A 17,518-nucleotide genomic window follows, 5' to 3' on the forward strand; every position below is an offset into this window, starting at 1 on the left:
GGTTAACTCTACAGAGGTGGAATGCAGGAGCACAGAGAAATAACTATTCATGGTTGGCAGGAAGGCAGCCATTCTAGCTATGCATCTACAACCATGGTAGTTGCTAAGGATGGAATATGAACAAGCCAAGCTGCCTGCCCTGGTGAAGAACAGGCTGAGAATGGGTGTAGTCACTGTGACCCATGACCTATCCTGAGCCTTGGCAGACACCCACGGATTAGATGCAACTGCTTAGGGTACTGTACCACTGAAGCCTCTGTGGCTCTCAAAGTTCAGTGAGCACTTACTGCCTCTGGCTTCACCATTATCAAGAGAGGTGGGGAGATGCCCACAGGGTAGCTCCCTGTCATCTTATCCACTAAGATCTATGATGTGCCAACCTAACACTGTGATGTAGGAATGAAAAGACAGTAATGTCTGCCAACTGTGCGTCTCATGGTTAATTACCTTTCAGTAAACTGTGTCTGAGGATGGAAGGGGGCCAAATGCCTTCTCTGTCATCTTATCTCCCACTGGGAACCCTGCAACAGTCAGCCACACTTCTGAAGAGTGTTGCTGGCATCATCAACTATAGTCATGAGTAAATATAGTCTGTCCTTCCGACCCACTCTCCAAACTGCCACCTTCCACACAGAGAGATAAAGAAGACAGCCAAGAAGTGGGTTCCAGATTCTGGGAACAATGAGCCCAGGACTGAATCCCCAGGACCCTGGCAACAAGTCACTCAGGACCTTATCTCCAAACCAAAGACCTTCTCAGCCTCTGGCACCATGAGTGGCAGTGCTTCTTTCTTGGGCCACTCAACCTCCAGCCACCACTGCCCTCTCAGGATGCCCACCCAGGTTTTGTCCTTTAATAAGAGCTCGTGATTCTCTTGGGACAGACATCACAGACTCTGGTGGGCAGTAGACCTTTCCTGACCCCATCCCTCGCTGACCTCATTCCAGTACCAGGAAGACTATCAACTTCCTGGCTGCATCCTGGCTGACACAGCAGCCGCCATCTGGCCTATGGTGAGACACCTAAGGTGTTCCCTTAACAGCTAGGGTGGAGGGCAAAGAGCAGGGATCACAGCGACTTCCCTACTCTGCACAGGAAAGAACTGAGGCCAGGGCAATATTGGCATCCTGTTCCCAAGCTATCTCTTCATCCCAGCTGACCAGAGCCTCGCCCACCACCCCAGCTTCCTCTAGTGACTATAATATTGGCCACTAAATGATGTGGACCACAGACTGGCTGGTGATCCTGTGTGCACCAATATTACACCCAGTGAATGGAAAGTTCCCCGTAGGAATCAGTGAAAGTACCCATTGGAACTTGGCAGCAGGGCTGGTAATTATCATCATAGTAGCTATAACTTATTGAGCTTTTCTATGAACTGGGCACCAAGCTGATGAGAGCTAACTTCTAACTAACTTCTCTGACCCTTACAAATATTTTTCCCACGACCAGCCCAAATTCACACAAGTAGTAAAGAGTTAAAAACAGGGGTGAGCTTCAGCAATCTGGTTCCTCATCCTACAACCTTCACCCTGACCTTTTATCATCTTTCATAATAGACCTGGAGAATGGTTCAGAAAGATACCCCCATTCAGTGAGCATTCACTACCCACGACTTCACAACTGTCAATGGAGGTAGGAAGATGTCCAGTGGGCAGTTCTCTGTTACCTCATCTTCTGTCATCAAGACTGTGCCTATGGCTACAGTGATGGCAGCAGTGACTCTCTCAAGTGAGGCCAGCCAGGATGTGTTGATTGATGTTGGTTGTAGGTGCAGCAATAGAGAGAAGATCACCAAGATGCTAAGCCCTCATTTTCCAAAGGAGCAGAGGGGTACGTCCTCCCGGGGAAGCCTGACAGCCAGCTAGCTCACTCCAATTACTTTATTCAAACATTATACAACATTAATTAGGGATGGGAACTGAACTCTTATATGTTTGGCTGTGAGCCTAACTCTCAACGGCTGAGCCATCATAGCATGCCTTTGGTCCGGCAATTTGAAATCATTAAGAGTATAGACTGAGCCGGGCGTGGTGGCGCACGCCTTTAATCCCAGCACTCGGGAGGCAGAGGCAAAAAAAAAAAAAAAAAAAAAAAAAGAGTATAGACTGATCCAATTAGCAGCCTCTTTTTTAATTTAGGTCTGCTCTAGATTGACTTCTCTCACAGAGGATTTGTAATGCCATCACAACCAGAGAGAGCACTTATAACCACCCTCATTTTGATAATTTAAAACAATGAAAACAATTTAAAATGATTATTATTATTTATTGAGACAGGATTTTTTTTAATGTGTGTATAGATCAGGCTGACCTGGATTTGCTCTGTAGATTAGGCTGGTCTCAAACCCACAAGGAACTTATCTGTCCCTGCCTTAGTCTCCCAAGTATTGAGATCAAAGGCCTGGATTTATTTATTCATTATCTATGTACCCTTGAAAACATCGAAATCAATTTCCATATCTTTCTCTCTTCTTTAGAGATTAATATCTTTGATAACTTAAAACATTTTAAAAACAGTTATTATTATGTATTAAGACAGGGTTTCTCTGTATAGCCCAGGACAACTTGAACTTGTTTTGTAGATTAGACTGGCCTCAAACTCAAATTCACAAGGAACCTGTCTGTCCTTGCCTTTATCTTCCAAGTATTAAGATTAAAGGCCTGGATTTATTTATCTATATACCCTTCAAACATTTATATTAATTCTCATTTTCTCTCCCTTCTTTGGAGATTAGTATTCCTGTAGATAAATATACTTATATCCCCCTTTTTCTTCAAGTAAATTTATTTAATACCCTTCTCTTCATTCAACTGAATTTAAATTCCCCCTCACTTATTGTATAATGTGCTAGGTTGAGCTGTAATCAGTTCTCCCATGGAAGCCCATGTTTATAGAGACTTTTTTCTCATAGCAGTATGACATTCATTTTCAAGTTAGCTCTCACAACCTGCCATTAGTTCTCCCATGGGAGCCCCACATTCTAAGGAGACAGGCTGACTGCTCAGAGCAGCTTGAAATTCTACCCCATGTTAGCTTTCATGAGTATAGCTTTGGTTTTTTTGTTGGATAAAAACAAAACAACTCTGCCCCAACTTAACTCTGAGTCCCCACAGTGATCAGCAGGACAGTTTCCTAGAGCAAAATGGTTTGGGGCAACAGAGAAGCATTATTTTTTAATTTTACTAACTCCGTTGGTAGAGCATGAGACTCTTAATCTCAGGGTTGTGGGTTCAAGACCCACATTGGGCACCAATTTGTTGTAGAAAAATATTTAATCTCAACCAGAGGTTTTTGCCCTGCTTTTGATCATTCAGTTCCTTGATTAAAGACACACAAATTTAATTATTATAATAAGCCTTAGTTAGCACTAGACCTGGGCAGATATCTTCCCTCTATGCTATTTGAATCTATTTCTCTATCAATAATTCCATTTTATAATTTGTAATGTTCCATCGGGGCCGCTCTTACTTCCAACTGGCTAGCTCTCACGACAAAAACTTTTGATTCACCTACCCCCATGGTGACTTCCTTTTCTCTCCATCTTCTTCTCCCCTCATGGTTTTCCTCAGACCCCAAGCCCAGTGAACCACAAACCCCACCCATGTCTCATCTGCCCAGCTTTTGGCAGTTGGCATCTTTATTTAACCACCAGATTTAAATTAAGAAGCAAGATTATTACAATGCATAGCAAAAGACCAAACATCAACAAGGATGCATCTAACCTGTCTGTGGAATCCAAGTTCCCTGGTAGATGGCAGAGGAGGGGTCCGCCCAACCTTATCCTCAGCCAATTTGAAGCCTGTCATGGAATCAGCCTAGCCTTCTCAATTAAGAAGACTAAGCTTAATCTCCATTTCCAAGAACAGAAAATTCCAGGCAAGTCTTGGCCTCAGAAGCTGCCCTACCACTGGCCTGAGGCGAGGACAATGGGTCAGCAGCAGTTTCCAGACCTCCCCCAGCAAGTTTCCAGCTCCCACACCCTGATAATGGAATGTCTATAGAGATGGACCCAACAAATTAACATAAAATTCCATAATGTGCTTTAAATCAGGTCTGCAAGCTCACTTGGGTATCTCTCTATTCTGGTAATGGGAGACCCCAGCACGCTGGACTTCTGTAGAATAAAACACTCTTTGTGTTTACATACTATTTGAGTCTAACATGAGTCTGGGTTATCAGTCTTCGGCAAATCATGGACCCTTACACACTAAGTCCTATGGGAAATGCTCTGCCATGCCACACCCAGGAACTTCAGGAGCCCATGCTCCTGACTGTCTCTATGGCACATGATTGAGCAATCATCTCAAGTAGGCAGTCTGAATGACCCAAGCTCGGGATAACCACTGAGGTTATCCCTTCCAGCAACAGGATTCAGCGACCTCTCTCCTTTCTCCCCTCACTATAGCCTTTGGGGACTCACCCCAGGCCTAAAGACCACTGATCCTCCTTTGGGATTACTTGGAGACTGAAAAGAGTTGGCACAAGCAAGCACATTACAGTGGACCCCAGCATTATTGATGGCAAGTTTCTAAGAATGCAGCTCTGGGGGCTCTCTCTTGCTACCACCCTCAAGTCACCTTATGTCTTCCCCTGATCCATCATTTATCCTAAGGGCCTCCACTGATCCAATTTGCTAAATGTTAGCTCTGGCAGAGGCAGAGATTAGAGGTGGGGACAGAGGACCTAGGAGGCAAAGAGCCAGGATGCTACTCTCCAAACCTATTCCTCATCATTAAGAGAATGAGAAAAATAAATCACAGATAAGATCATATAGAGGAACCCAGGCAGGCCAGCCAGTCAGGAAACAAAAGGTTCATTCATGCTTAACCCATAAATGACTGAAGGACTCAGTCAAATACATCCTTCAAGACTTGAGAGAGGTGCCACTCCCAAGGAAGCCGCCCCTGGGACACACAGTTATGCATCCACCTCCTCCACATTAGGAGAGATCCTAAGAAGTAGCAGCCCTGGGTTCCTCCTCCCCAGCACTTCCCCAAACTGTACCTACACTAACGGGTCATAGGAAACTTCCAAGGCAGCACAGAGGGAAGAAAGGCACCATGATGCTGAGTTCCTGCTGGGACAGAGCACAGGCAGAGAACACAGGCTCAGTAAGGAGACATCCTGGATTAGAATCCTGGCTCTGCTGTCTCCTGATACAGCCCTATCACAGGACAGTCTAAAGTGGTGGTTCTCAACCTATGGGTTTGACCCCCTTAGGGTTGCATATTAGATATTTACATTACAATTCATAACTGTAACAAAATTACTTTATGGTTGGGGGGCACAACATGAGGGACAGAATTACAGAGCTGCAGCATTAGGAATGTTGAGGACCACTGCTCTAAAGTAATTACGCAGTGCTCACTCACAACCAGGGAAGATTCTCCAAGAATGCCAGCAGCCATGGAAGCATACTGTATAAATGGGGTACAAACCATTTTGTTGGGGAGCCATTCAGTACATCTACACAGAGCACCTCCCATCTGTTCTAGTCCCCAGGGATTCGGTGATCCAACCAAACATTGTGCTGTCAAAGAGGTGAAGCTAACCCTCTAATGTGAGCCCTGATGACTTCAGTATCATTGCTCCCATCTTACAGGGCAGAAAACTGAGATTTCAGGAATGTATCAGCACCATCTGGGGCCAGTGAAATGGCTTAGTAGGCAAAGGCTTCAGATACACAATCCTGGGTTCAATCCCTAGAACCCATGCTAAATAGAAGGAGAGAATAGACTTCATAGTTATCCTCTGACTTCAACATGCACCTTATAGCACACATGCCTCCCCCCCCCAATCATTTACATGTATGTACACATACACACACACACACATACATCATACACACACATACATACACACACACACAATAATAAGTCTTTTTAAAAGAACTGTGTTAGAAGGCAGGTTAGTGTGCGTGTGGGGAGCATGTGGATGCCAGAGGACGACCTTAGTTGTTGTTTCTCTGTTGTTGTTCATCTTGATTTTTAAGACTAAGCCTCCCAATGGCTTGATGCTCACTAATTAAGCCAGGCTGGCTGGCCTGCAAGCTCCAAAGATCCTCTTGTTTCTGTCTCACCAACAGTGTGATTAAAAGCGTGCAACATCTTACCCTGGTACATCCTGGGGACTGAACTCAGATCTTTGTGCCTGTGTGGCAAGTACTTTACCAACTGAGTTACCTCCCTGGCCCCAGTTGTTAGCTTTTAAACCAGGAATGGTCTGCCTCTAGAATCTAAACTTGTCACAGCGTAAAGGTCCTGCCATCCAAGGGCTTATTCCACTGACAGAAGGAAGACATGGCTTTGGGAGGAACATCTCCCACCTCCCGCCTTGGTTCCTTTTTCCTACTCTGCTCCTTCTTGTAGTTCAGGGTTTCCCAAGCTAAAGGATCCTTTTTATGATCCAGTCTACTTAAGGTTTCGTGGGTGGGGAGCTTGCTCAAGAGTCACAGAGTGAGTTAACATAAGGCCTGCAGCAGCTTCTTGGTTGCTGGTTTCCAGAGCCATTGATTCTGGAATGAGCATCTCACCAATCCCATTATCCACAAAGTCCCCCCAAGCACTTGGCAGTCTATACAGTGAGGCCCACGGGGAAGCCAGTGTGGCCAAGATGGAGCCAAAGGCAAAAGTAAGTATGGAAAGCAGAAGTCCGGGAGTCATACCCCCAGGAAGTGTAGAGTCTGACACAAACTCAGGGCCCTAGAATGGCAGTTCTAAAGCCATTCCAGTTCATGGTGTGAACATTTGGATATACTCTCCAGTACCCAATCTCAGATTCTCTCTCTGGAGTGCAGGATCGGAGTCCGGAGCCAGCCAGCCAGCCTGCCTGTCAAGGCAGAATTGCTGTGAGAACTCCAGATCTTGGAAGAGAGAACTGCAGTGACAGAATCTGGTCCCTCTAGTGGATCTGTAAGGGATATGGATTGTATGTCACTGAAGGACTATAATTCAGTTCACCAGACAGTACATAAGAGTTTAAGGACCCATTAAAGTAATCTGACAGATACATGTGTACCTAAGACTAAGTTCTAAGTTGGAAACACATCACAAAACCGACCTAGATGTGCAGGATGGTCTCTCTTGTACATAATAGACAATACATCCCAATCAGGTATATTCCAACCATTACCCAGATGAGAAATGGGTTTGCATGGAAGCTTATTTCCAGGTTACACTCCTGTGTTTGGATGTTTAATTTCTGAAACTGTATGAGTTGCCCAATGCCAATTTTCAATAAGCATTAAGTAGTAAAACCAACCAAACACCTCGCCAACAATGGATGGGGACACACAGACAGGTTTAGTCAAAGACACCACAGCACTAACTTTTACTGGCTAACTTTTCCATAAATGATCATCAGACCTTACATTTAGACTGTTGGCTAGTTATGAAGAAGTTTCTGTGCAAGCAATGTCGTGGTCACATTTATGGGATGGATTTTTAGCATGGGGAAGGCTGGAGTGTGTGAGCACCTGACAACTGCAGTGAAGGTGAAGCCTAGCTAGTGATGCTATTTGGAAGAGGCTCTGGAGACTTCAGGAGGCCTGCCTGGAGCAAGAACATCTGGTGGTGGGGGGGGGGGGTAGTTCTTAGGACTGCTGTCTCTGCTACCATGAATGTTCTGCCTTAGCATGGATTCCAGATCGACAGAGCCAGCAGTGAGGCTTAGGGTCCTCTGAAACCCTGAGCCAAAGTCGATCTTTCCTGTTTGAGTTGTTGATGTGAAGCATTTGGCTGTGGTTTGCTGTGTCTTTGTTAAGATCCACAGTCACTGATTAACCCAATCCCCAAAGTGGTTAGGGCCCAAAGTTATAAAACATTAGATTATGTATCAAGGTTCTTTTTGCCAGGAGTATGGGGGACATAAGAAATGGTAGTTTATGGCTGCATCCAGAAACAGGGTAAGATCTGGGAAAGAAGGGTGAGAAAGTATCTCTCATCATGCCCTTAAATGTTTATAAACATTTAAATTTATTTTACTGGGTATTGTTTCTTTAATGATAAACTGACCTATAGAGTACTCTGGAGAGAAGAGACCCTCACAATGGCTACAGCAACGGTTCTCAACCTGTGGGTAGGAACTCCTTGGGGGTCAGGGGAGCATGTAAAATGACCCTTTCACAGGAATCACCTAGGACCATAGGAAAACACAGATATTTACATTAGGACTCATAACAGTAGCAACATTACAGTTATGAAGTAGCAACAGGAGGAACTGTATTGAAAGGTGGCAGCGTTAGAAAGACTGAGAACCACTGGTCTAGAGGCTCTCCTGACTCTTTCATGTTCAGCCAGTAGAGCCAGCCTAGCATACATTTTATCCATTTTCTCCAAGCACAGGAGCATAGTACCAGGAGAGATGAACGGTTACCATGGAGACCTTCTATGGAAATATGAGGATTCGGGGGCCTTGGGAAACTATTTGGGTTTGAGCACCACTGTCATTCCTGCTTCTGCTCTGGGGACCCAATGCAGCCATGGTGCATTCAAGTCTCCAGCTCTCAAGTCAGCCTGATTACAACCTCCGTTCCTTAGCATGTGGAGGGAAGAGAGGGCCGGGAAAGAAAAATATGTAGACCTCGGCAGATGGAAGCAACATGAAAACCAGAAACACATGGGCAGCTCGGTGAGCTTCCCCATCAGCCTGACTGCTGGAATGATTTACAAGAGGCCAAGCCAAGTAAGTTCTCAGTGCTCCAGACCCAGAGGGGGGAAAGGAAGGGGCGGGCGGAGAAGGTCACACCTGCTTGCTCCCTTTCCTCCTTCCTGGGACAGTCATTGTTTACTTGCTGGCCACAGGTGGCCCTGGCTGAGCCTATAAACACCACTGAGAAGCCAGTTGGCTTGGCTGGAGGAGGCCACTTGAGTGAAGGATATGAGGCCACTGTTAATCACCTCCCAGCCCAAACCGATTTCCTGCCTAATTCCCTCAGGCCACTGGCCACGCAACCTTTCAGGGATGGGAACCAACACATAAACAGACATGAGACCTGCAGTCAGAAGGGCCCTCAGTTATATTTGGGGGATGGGGGTGAAGGTGGGATGGGGTAAGCTAGCTAAGCTGTAGAGGGAACAAATCTTGTATGCTGGTAAAGAACTGCAGAACTCATGGTTTGGGTTTCATTAGTTCGTTATGGTCTCTACCATATCTGTCATTGGCAGGCTGGTTAAGATGAGAATACAGGGGGCTGGAGAGATGGCTCAGTGGGTAAGCACTGACTGCTCTTCTGAAGGTCATGAGTTCAAATCCCAGCAACCACATGGTGGCTCACAACCATCCGTAATGAGATCTGACACACCCTCTTCTGGTGTGTCTCAAGACAGCAACAGAGTGTACTTAGATATAATAATAAAATAAATCTTTAAGCCGGAGCGGAGTGAGCAGGGTCACAGCGAGGAGACATACTAAATTCAAATTCCCAGCAACCACATGAAGGCTCACAACCATCAGTACAGCACAGCTACAGTGTACTCATATACATTAAAAAAAAATCTTTTTTAAAAAGATGAGGATACAGAAGGCTCCAAACTTGACGATGCTTGCTTATCCTACACCAAAGTAGGGCACGGGCATACAGCAAGCACCCAAGATGAATGAGAGAAACAGCCACTAATAAAGGGGAAAAAAGCCCTTCCTACCAGCTCCTGAGAGACAACAGTGGACCTGCATTCCCAGCCCTGCCTTTGAGAACATTGAACGTGTAACTTAACATTAGCAGAGGTGAGACTCTTGCCCCCAGCATATTGTTGGTGGTATTGGCTATCGCAAATGGACTTTCGCTGTTGCTATTCCTAGAGTCAGTCGCCACCTTGAGTTCAGGAGCTGTGCAGTGGAGGTGCTCAAAACTCAGGCAATTTGTGTAAATAAGAGCCCAGATATTTCAAATAAGCGTGGAAAGAAGCAGCAGGGGGCTGGAGAGAAGGCTTGGTAGTTAGGAACACTTTGCTTTCGCAGAGGACCCAGGTTTGGTTCCCAGCATCCACATGGTGGCCCACAACCAGCATAACTCTACTTCTGAGGGATCTGATGCCTTCCTCCACCTCCCATCAGGCTCGTGGTGCTCCTGGCTCAAACCCAGCTGGTTTGGTGTAGAGACAGAAGGGCCAGCCTTTTTCCAAACATCATCTGGTTGGAACTTTCCGGTTGATTTTGTCTTGAAAGTTATCCTTGTCTTTCTCTCCATTATTTTCTCTCTCCCCAATTTCTGCTAGACAACCTGAATGTCCCTTCAACCACAGAGTGAAGAATGCTGCAACTCAGCCTGGGGTCAAATGGCATGTCACCTGTTTGCTGTCTCTCACTGCTTTCATTTCTAGGAGCTCAATGGCCCTGGAGGAACTGCATCCCCATGGTTACCCAACCCTTAGAGATGGCAAACATTTTACTAGCTACTATGCCTTTTAGTACAAGCCAACAAATAGCCCAGGGTCCAGCCATCTGGACCCCGTCTTGGATTCTCACCCTCCTGGACCACTATTCATTACCCATAGTGATGGTTACCAGACAACTTAGTGGGCCCTGTGTCCCAGACTACTGAAGCTATTCATACCAGCTACTCCTCAGCCTGCTCTTCAAACTCATTCACTCCTTCCCTGTGCTAACCCACATGGACCCAACTTCCTGTCTCTTCACACTCTGTGCTTTCCTACTATGTCCCTCATGATTTGCACACCTCTTTTTACTGTGACTTGTAGCTCTTCATTGACACTAACCTTAGTGTCATAATTGTCTCTTGATTTGTTGGCCTTATTCCTAAATAATAGAACTCCTACCTTTGTTTGTTTTCAAGATTTCTCTTTGTGTGTAGCCTAGACTGTCCTAGAACTCACTCTGTAGACCAAGCTAGGCTAGTCTTGAACTCAGAGATCAGCCTGCTTCTGCTTCCTGAGGTCTGGGATTAAAAGTGTGAGCCAGCACCACCCAGCAACAATTTCTACCTTAATACAATGAATTTGACAGGAAAGGTATACGTGTAGATTATCGGAGACTTCCCTGGTATCTCACAAGCGTGGCCTCTTGTTTGCAAGGTCCTGCTTATCGTATAGGAGAGGGCACCAGCTGTCCCCAGCAGCTTCAGGGCCTCTTACCTAATTCCCTGGCAGGTGCTGAGCGTGACACTGGACTCATCCACGTCCCTCACAGTCCCGTGGTAGAAGCAGTGATCCTGGCAAACAGAAAGGAAGCACTTGGTCAAATGGCACTGATAAACTCGGCAATGTTAATGTCTCATTGATTGACAGGAGATGGATTTGATCCTTTCCAACCCCTGACCTCACAGCTCTTACCTGCCAAAGGCTTCCAAGTTTCCACTTTTTTGGTTCTTATAGAAACCCAAGACCTAGAACAGGGCAGACATCACCACCTCTACTGAGCAGACAAAAAAATGTTGAGCTCACAGGGACAAGAAGATTTGCCAAAGATCTTCCTGCTAGGTTGGAGAACCCAGGGTTTTCAAATCTGCCATGTCAGCCTCAGGAATAGTCTTCCGAGAGAGCCATTCTCTCAATGATGGCACCTCTGTAATGAACGCCCAGTGATGGGCTGAACAGTGTCCACCTAAAACTCTTATGTCTACCCAGAGGCTAGAATATGATTTCATTTGTAAATAAAGTTTTGATCATGTAATTAAATTAAGATATGGCCATGTGGATTAGCAGGTCATAATGGCCCATATGTTTCCTGGATGAAAGGACACAAAGGATGTAAGGGGAGAAGTCACCTGAAGACAGAGGCAAAACCTAGAATGATGTAACACAGCCAAAGAGCACTGAGGAATTAGAAAAGGGAGGACTCTCCCCTGGAGAGCTTACAGAGTGTGTGTGGTCCTTTCAACAACTTGGTTTGGACTTTTAGCCTCCAAAATGGAGAGAGAATCTATTTCTCCTGTCTTAACCTCAAAGTTCACAGTGCTTTGTTAGGATAAAAAGATAAAAGATAAAAACTCAGTTCAAGATGCCTTTCCTTGCCCGAATCCCTCCACACCTGCACCCTCCTTCCTGGGTCCCTAGCTCCATGAAGCCTGGTGCATTCTCTAGTCCGAGTGGTTCCCCCCAAACCCAGCCAGATCCCTCCATCTTTATAAACGCTGCCAACCAAGCACTACCATAAGCAGGCGCTGGGCAAGGCTTCAGAGACGCAATGAGAAAATGCACCCATAGCTCCAGTCCCTTGTGAAAGCTAGTCATTAATAATTAGGAAACTGTGGTGGTTTGAACTGAGCTTGGCCCCAACCCAAGCTCAGTTGTTTGAACACTTGGTAGTCCTCAGTGATGTGACTCAGGTAGGCAGTACAGCCTTGATAGAGGAAGTAGATCACTAGAGGACAGGATTGGAGACTTCGTAGCCTCAGCCACCTCTCTAGTTTGCTCGCAATGCTTCATGACTGGAACCAGAAGATGCGTTCTCTCAGCCTGCTGCTCTGGCCACCTGCTGCAGTGACTCTCCTACCATTATGGACTACTGTTCTGGAATCTTAAACCCAAATAAACTCTTCCTTCTGTAAAGTTGCTTCTAGTCATGCTGTTTTATCTCAGTAACGAAAAGCAATGGATGCGGAAGTCAAAGGCACACAGCTACAAATAGTTTTGTGGTCCCAGAGAAGTTTGATCACTAGGCTAATCATGGCAATTAGGAATCACGCACAGTGCTTCTGAGAGTGCTGGGTGCTAAGTCAACCGTGGCTCTCTTCAGATGGAGGAGAAAACATTCTTCCCAAGGAGGTCAGAACACAGAGAGGGTAAAACTGGGAGAAAAGCTGGGCATGGAGGTATACGCCTTTAATCCCAGCACTCAGGAGGCAGAGGCAGGAGGATCTCTATGAGTTCGAAGTCAGCCTGGTCTACAGAGTGAGTTCCAGGACAGCCAGGACTACACAGAGAAACCTGTCTCGAAAAACAAGCAAGAACAAAAAACAAAAACAAAAAACCAAAGTAAAATCAGTTTCTTTAAAGGACTTCCTCAGCACCCTGAGGCTAAGCAGCGATCACAAATGCTCAAGTTTTCCCTGCATGACAATCTAAGGATCTCATCTCCAGACTTGTGCTGTCTCCTTGGGGGGAGGATCCAGAAGGCAAACCCATGGGGGCGGAGGGGGGGGGGCAGAGAGAGAAGGCATCCACTTCTCTCCCATCTCTAGTCCTGGATACAACCTGGTAATTAAACTGAAGCCTTTTGGCCCAGCCAAGCCAGCCTTAAGTCCAGGCTCCCACATATGCAGGCAGTGTACATGACTTCTCTGCCCTTCCACCTCTTTAACCTCCAACCTCACAGGGCCCATGAGAGACCTGTACACAAAAGAGCTAGCTAGACTGCTCCTTATCCCAGAGAGATAGACAGCCAACACTAGTGGCTATGTTTTCTTTCACTAGGAGAGATAGACAGCCAGCACTAGTGGCTATGTTTTCATTAAATTCTTTCACTAGGCATAAAACATGGCCTCCGAGGACACCATAGCCCACCTAAAGGGCTGACCCAGATCCACAGCCTTTACTGTTTCTGTTCTCCATCCTATTTATCTGAGCCATGCAGCCATGCCAGGAAGCACAAGCCAGACCCACACTCAACCTGGGTTCCTTCTCTGAATCACAGGTACCCTTTCATCTACGAGTGGCCCATTGGCCAAGCAGCACCTGTCATCTACCCATTCACACTGACACACAGCCAGGAGGGGAGACAGCAGCAGTCTCCTCTTGGTATCAAAGTTAGATTCATGACTTTGCTTTGTGAGCACAAAGGAAACCCGACTGTGGTAGGAGGTCATCCCTCGGCTCCTAGGAAGGCAGGCGACATACACACAGCCTGGCTTCTAGCCAAAGGGTCCACTGCTACCCCGAAAATCTAGGAAAGCAGGCAACATATGTATGGACCAACTTCTAGCCAAGGGTCCCACTGTTTTTCAAAGGCCAGCCTGCCATGTGACTTCTCCATCTGTCCCCAGACCAGGTGAACTAGAAGCAGATCAACAACCAAGTTCTGAGTGTGGTCTTTAGAACTCAGGAGGGAGATTACAGACACAGTGCACAGCGTGCTGACAGTGAGAAAGACGAGTTTTCCCCGGGACAGGGGTCCAGGCCTTCAAGGGTTTGTCGTCAGTGGAATGACTGAGTCAAGCAAGCATTCAGAACTATAGGTCAAACACTGTTTCAAAATGCCAGTTCCTTCACAGGTACGGAGAAGTTAGATCCAGAAGTAGCAATGGAGAAGACTTAGACCTCTCTGGCTCTCTGACTGATGGCCGCCACAGAGTGCACCCCCACCCCCCACCCCCAATGCTCTCTGCAGTGGTATATACTACAACTGTCACATGCTCCTTAATTTACAAAGGGCACTAGCACATGTGACCAGGGTACTTGTCACTCGGGTCTTTACTCTTTGACGACAGTTGCTAATTTTTACTTTAATTCTGAGCATGGCTTCATGAGGTAGATATTACTCCCACAATTTTAAAGGAGAAAACTAAAGGCTACTTTAAAAGACCTCAGCTTCTGGACTGAGATCGGATATAAAGAGCTTGAGAGACTGACTCAGTTAAGCAGAGATGTGAATCCCAGCAATTTGGCCTTGCACCCCATCCTCTACCATCCCCAACCAAGGCTGAATTGGCACCTGACTGACTCTTCCCAAAGCTTTTCTACCCTCTAGCACCCAGTGGGACAAGCTCCCTCCTCAGTCCCCTCATCTGTAAATTATGGAGTTAGAAATCATAGTTATGAATCCCCATAAAAATCAGCGACTCCTCTTAACCTTCCACAGCGCTGAGTCAGTGATCAGCTCATCTAATTTTTGAGATTTTAAAAAAAGAACTCAGTATGGTCCAAAGGGTTGATTAAGGTCATCCAGCTAGTGAGAGCCAAGACCGCAGCCCTGGCTTCAGATCCCAACCCTTGCAAGTCTTGCTGTTGGAACACATTTCCAAACCTGTTCCCCCAGTAACCTGACCTAGATTAGGGCTGTAACCTACAGGTCTAGCTAGTGAGTCTTGATAAGATTCCCAGAATGCCTGCCTAGTTTGGAGGCAGAGTCCCATCCTCTGCATTTAGGCCAACAGCTATGAGTGACTCCATTCCTGTTTCTCCTTGATTTCATAGTTTCCAAAGAGAAGGCTGACTGGGAGCCCCCTGGGCCTGGGTGGGGACTTTGCAAGAATCCAACAGTGGTGGATGGAAGAAAACAATGATCTTGGCCCAGGGTTCAGTAAGGATGTGCTTCAGCCAGTGAGGCCTTCAGGAAGGAGGGGGATTTGTGGGACCAGGGGACATCCTCTTCCAGAGTTCTGCTCTGAAAGACCCTTAATGCGTTTCTGCTTGGTGCGCAGCTTAGAGCACAAAGAACCAGTCAGGATCAGCCATGAAGTCATTGCATTCGGCAGCTTGTCAGGCTGAGGGGGTCAGCCCAGGGGGCTTTCACAGCAGGAAGCATGAGCTCATAGTTAACTTGTGCCCTGAGACCCATTCTTGAGTTGTGGGTATGGAAGTAGGAGGGGCTGAGCTCGGAGGAGGGTGGGTGAAATTGTAATGGCTACGGGCTATGGGTTTTCTAAGAAGGGAAAAGAGTGGGGCAAGAAGCTTTGTGGAGATGTGGGTCACAGCTGGACAGTTTCCCTGATCCAGTCCAATCTGTCTGCTGCTGTCACTGGCCACACTTCCAACTTTGTTCCCACCCAGGAAAGCCTTGGGAAGAAGTTCCATTGACCTTCTGATCCAGAACCCAAAAGAGGTACCCATATACTCTGCTGTGGCTCTCAACTTTCCTGATGCTGCGACCCTTTAATGCAGTGCCTCAGGCTGGAGTGACCCAACTATAAAATTTACATTGCTACCTCATGAACGCCATTTTGCTACGGTTATAAATTATAATGTAAATCTTTTTGGAGATAGGGGCTTGCCAAAAGAGTCGTAACCCACAAGTTGAGAACCATTTTCTTAGTTGACTCCAAACTTAAGTGACCCATCCTTTTCCCCGTTCCGGGATGCCTGATAAACAAGCTAGCCTGTTAGTAACTGACGATGGCTATCTTGTTAAATATTCACACGCAGGCAGAGGTATGTGAAGAATGGGTTGCACAGAGATCTAGTTCCAGTTACTGTGAGTGGAATCCTGAGCAGAGGAGCCTTTCCTGTTCTCTGTGTCACACACCAGGAGCCAAGTCACAATGTAGCTGCCTATGTCCTTCTCCTTCCTACGCCTCTCAAGAGCCCAGCCTCCAAAGCCTCGGTCTGGTCCAGGGCTCCTCTGCTCTAAGCCTGTGCATTCTAACAGAAATCTCCAAGGGAAGAGCCAACTAATCATGCAACAGGTAGGATTTACTATCTTAAAGGTCCACTCATAGGATAGGGTGGAATAAATGAAGATGTAAAACTATTTTCAAAGTGGATGACTCTTGGACAATGTGCAAAACTCTCCTACTAAAAACAACTCTCAAGGGTTAAGGTCCAGTATTAAGACAACAGCTTATTTTTACAAAGCCTGATGGAGCCGGGCAGTGGTGGCTCACGCCTTTAATTCCAGAACTTGGGAAGCAGAAGCAGGCAGATCTCTGAGTTCAAGGCCAGCCCCAGATACATAATGAGTTCCAGGACAGCCAGAGATCCACAGGGCAACAATGTCTTGAAAAAACAAAACAAACAAACAACAACAAACCTCAACTGCATCAAAAGGTATAATATAATTTTGTCGTTATATCATTTTGTTAATATTATATATTATGCTAATATAAATTTGTATGCACAGTGATTAAAACTGCAAACCCTACATAAAAAAAAAGATTAATCAACATCTACTTGGATGAGATGGCAGAATGATGAGTAAATTAATCCTTTCAACGATTTTTAATATATGGGTAATTAACATAGGCCTAACAGTATGAGTACTTTGTAATGATTTGCAAGAATTTCAATCGAATTACCCTCAAACATTCTACCTCTCTCTGCTTTGTCATTTTTGCTGGCAAAGAACAAGGAGCAACTATGAGACAACAGAGTTCGCCTCTGTTTGAGCCCAAGGTCTTGGTCAGGGGAAGCCAGGTCTTCAGAGAAGGGGCCACATATTTATTCCCACCTAGCCTGGGCAGCTACTGATGGACACAGGTCTACGTGACTCACCTCAGACTTCAGCGTGCTGGTTTGAGGATTGCCACTTGCAGTGTAGCAGGTTTCTGTGTAGGCTGGAGCAAAAAGGTGCCTGAAAAAAATAAGAACAGACATTTGAACCTTTAGTGATGGATTCTCTCTTCCTGGCAATGGCACCCAGTGACTTTAACTGAACCATGAAAGGTTACCCTGACTAGAAGAAGTGGTAGTTATTAGGGAACTAAGGAACAAAAAGAGAGCCAGGAGGAAATCTGTCATTGGTCACTCTATCCAGAAGGAGTTGACAATCCTAAATCAATCATGTTGGTTTGTTTTTCTGGGTCCTGAGAAAGACCCAGAAACTGCAAACACAGTCACAACATCTGTGAGACTGAGGACCTGATTGTAAAATTCAAATGATCCTTCTAATGTGGAATATGCTAAAC

General features: G+C 46.0%; 1 protein-coding gene across 3 annotated transcripts in view; it reads right to left on the minus strand.

The window, feature by feature from the left end:
* Adam19 (ADAM metallopeptidase domain 19) overlaps positions 1 to 17,518 on the minus strand; it is a 90,987-nt gene that overhangs the window by 36,060 nt on the left and 37,409 nt on the right. For all 3 annotated transcript variants that reach the window (XM_021177258.3, XM_085830089.1, XM_085830088.1), the window contains 2 exons: positions 17,106 to 17,184; positions 11,094 to 11,170 (listed from right to left, as the gene is read on the minus strand). In XM_021177258.3, the coding sequence (XP_021032917.1) occupies positions 11,094 to 11,170; positions 17,106 to 17,184 (156 nt within the window). The remainder of the gene's footprint in view (positions 1 to 11,093; positions 11,171 to 17,105; positions 17,185 to 17,518) is intronic.

Source organism: Mus caroli, unplaced genomic scaffold (assembly GCF_978045245.1).
Source record: "Mus caroli unplaced genomic scaffold, Mus_caroli_1 scaffold_13, whole genome shotgun sequence".
NCBI classification, from domain to species: domain Eukaryota; kingdom Metazoa; phylum Chordata; class Mammalia; order Rodentia; family Muridae; genus Mus; species Mus caroli.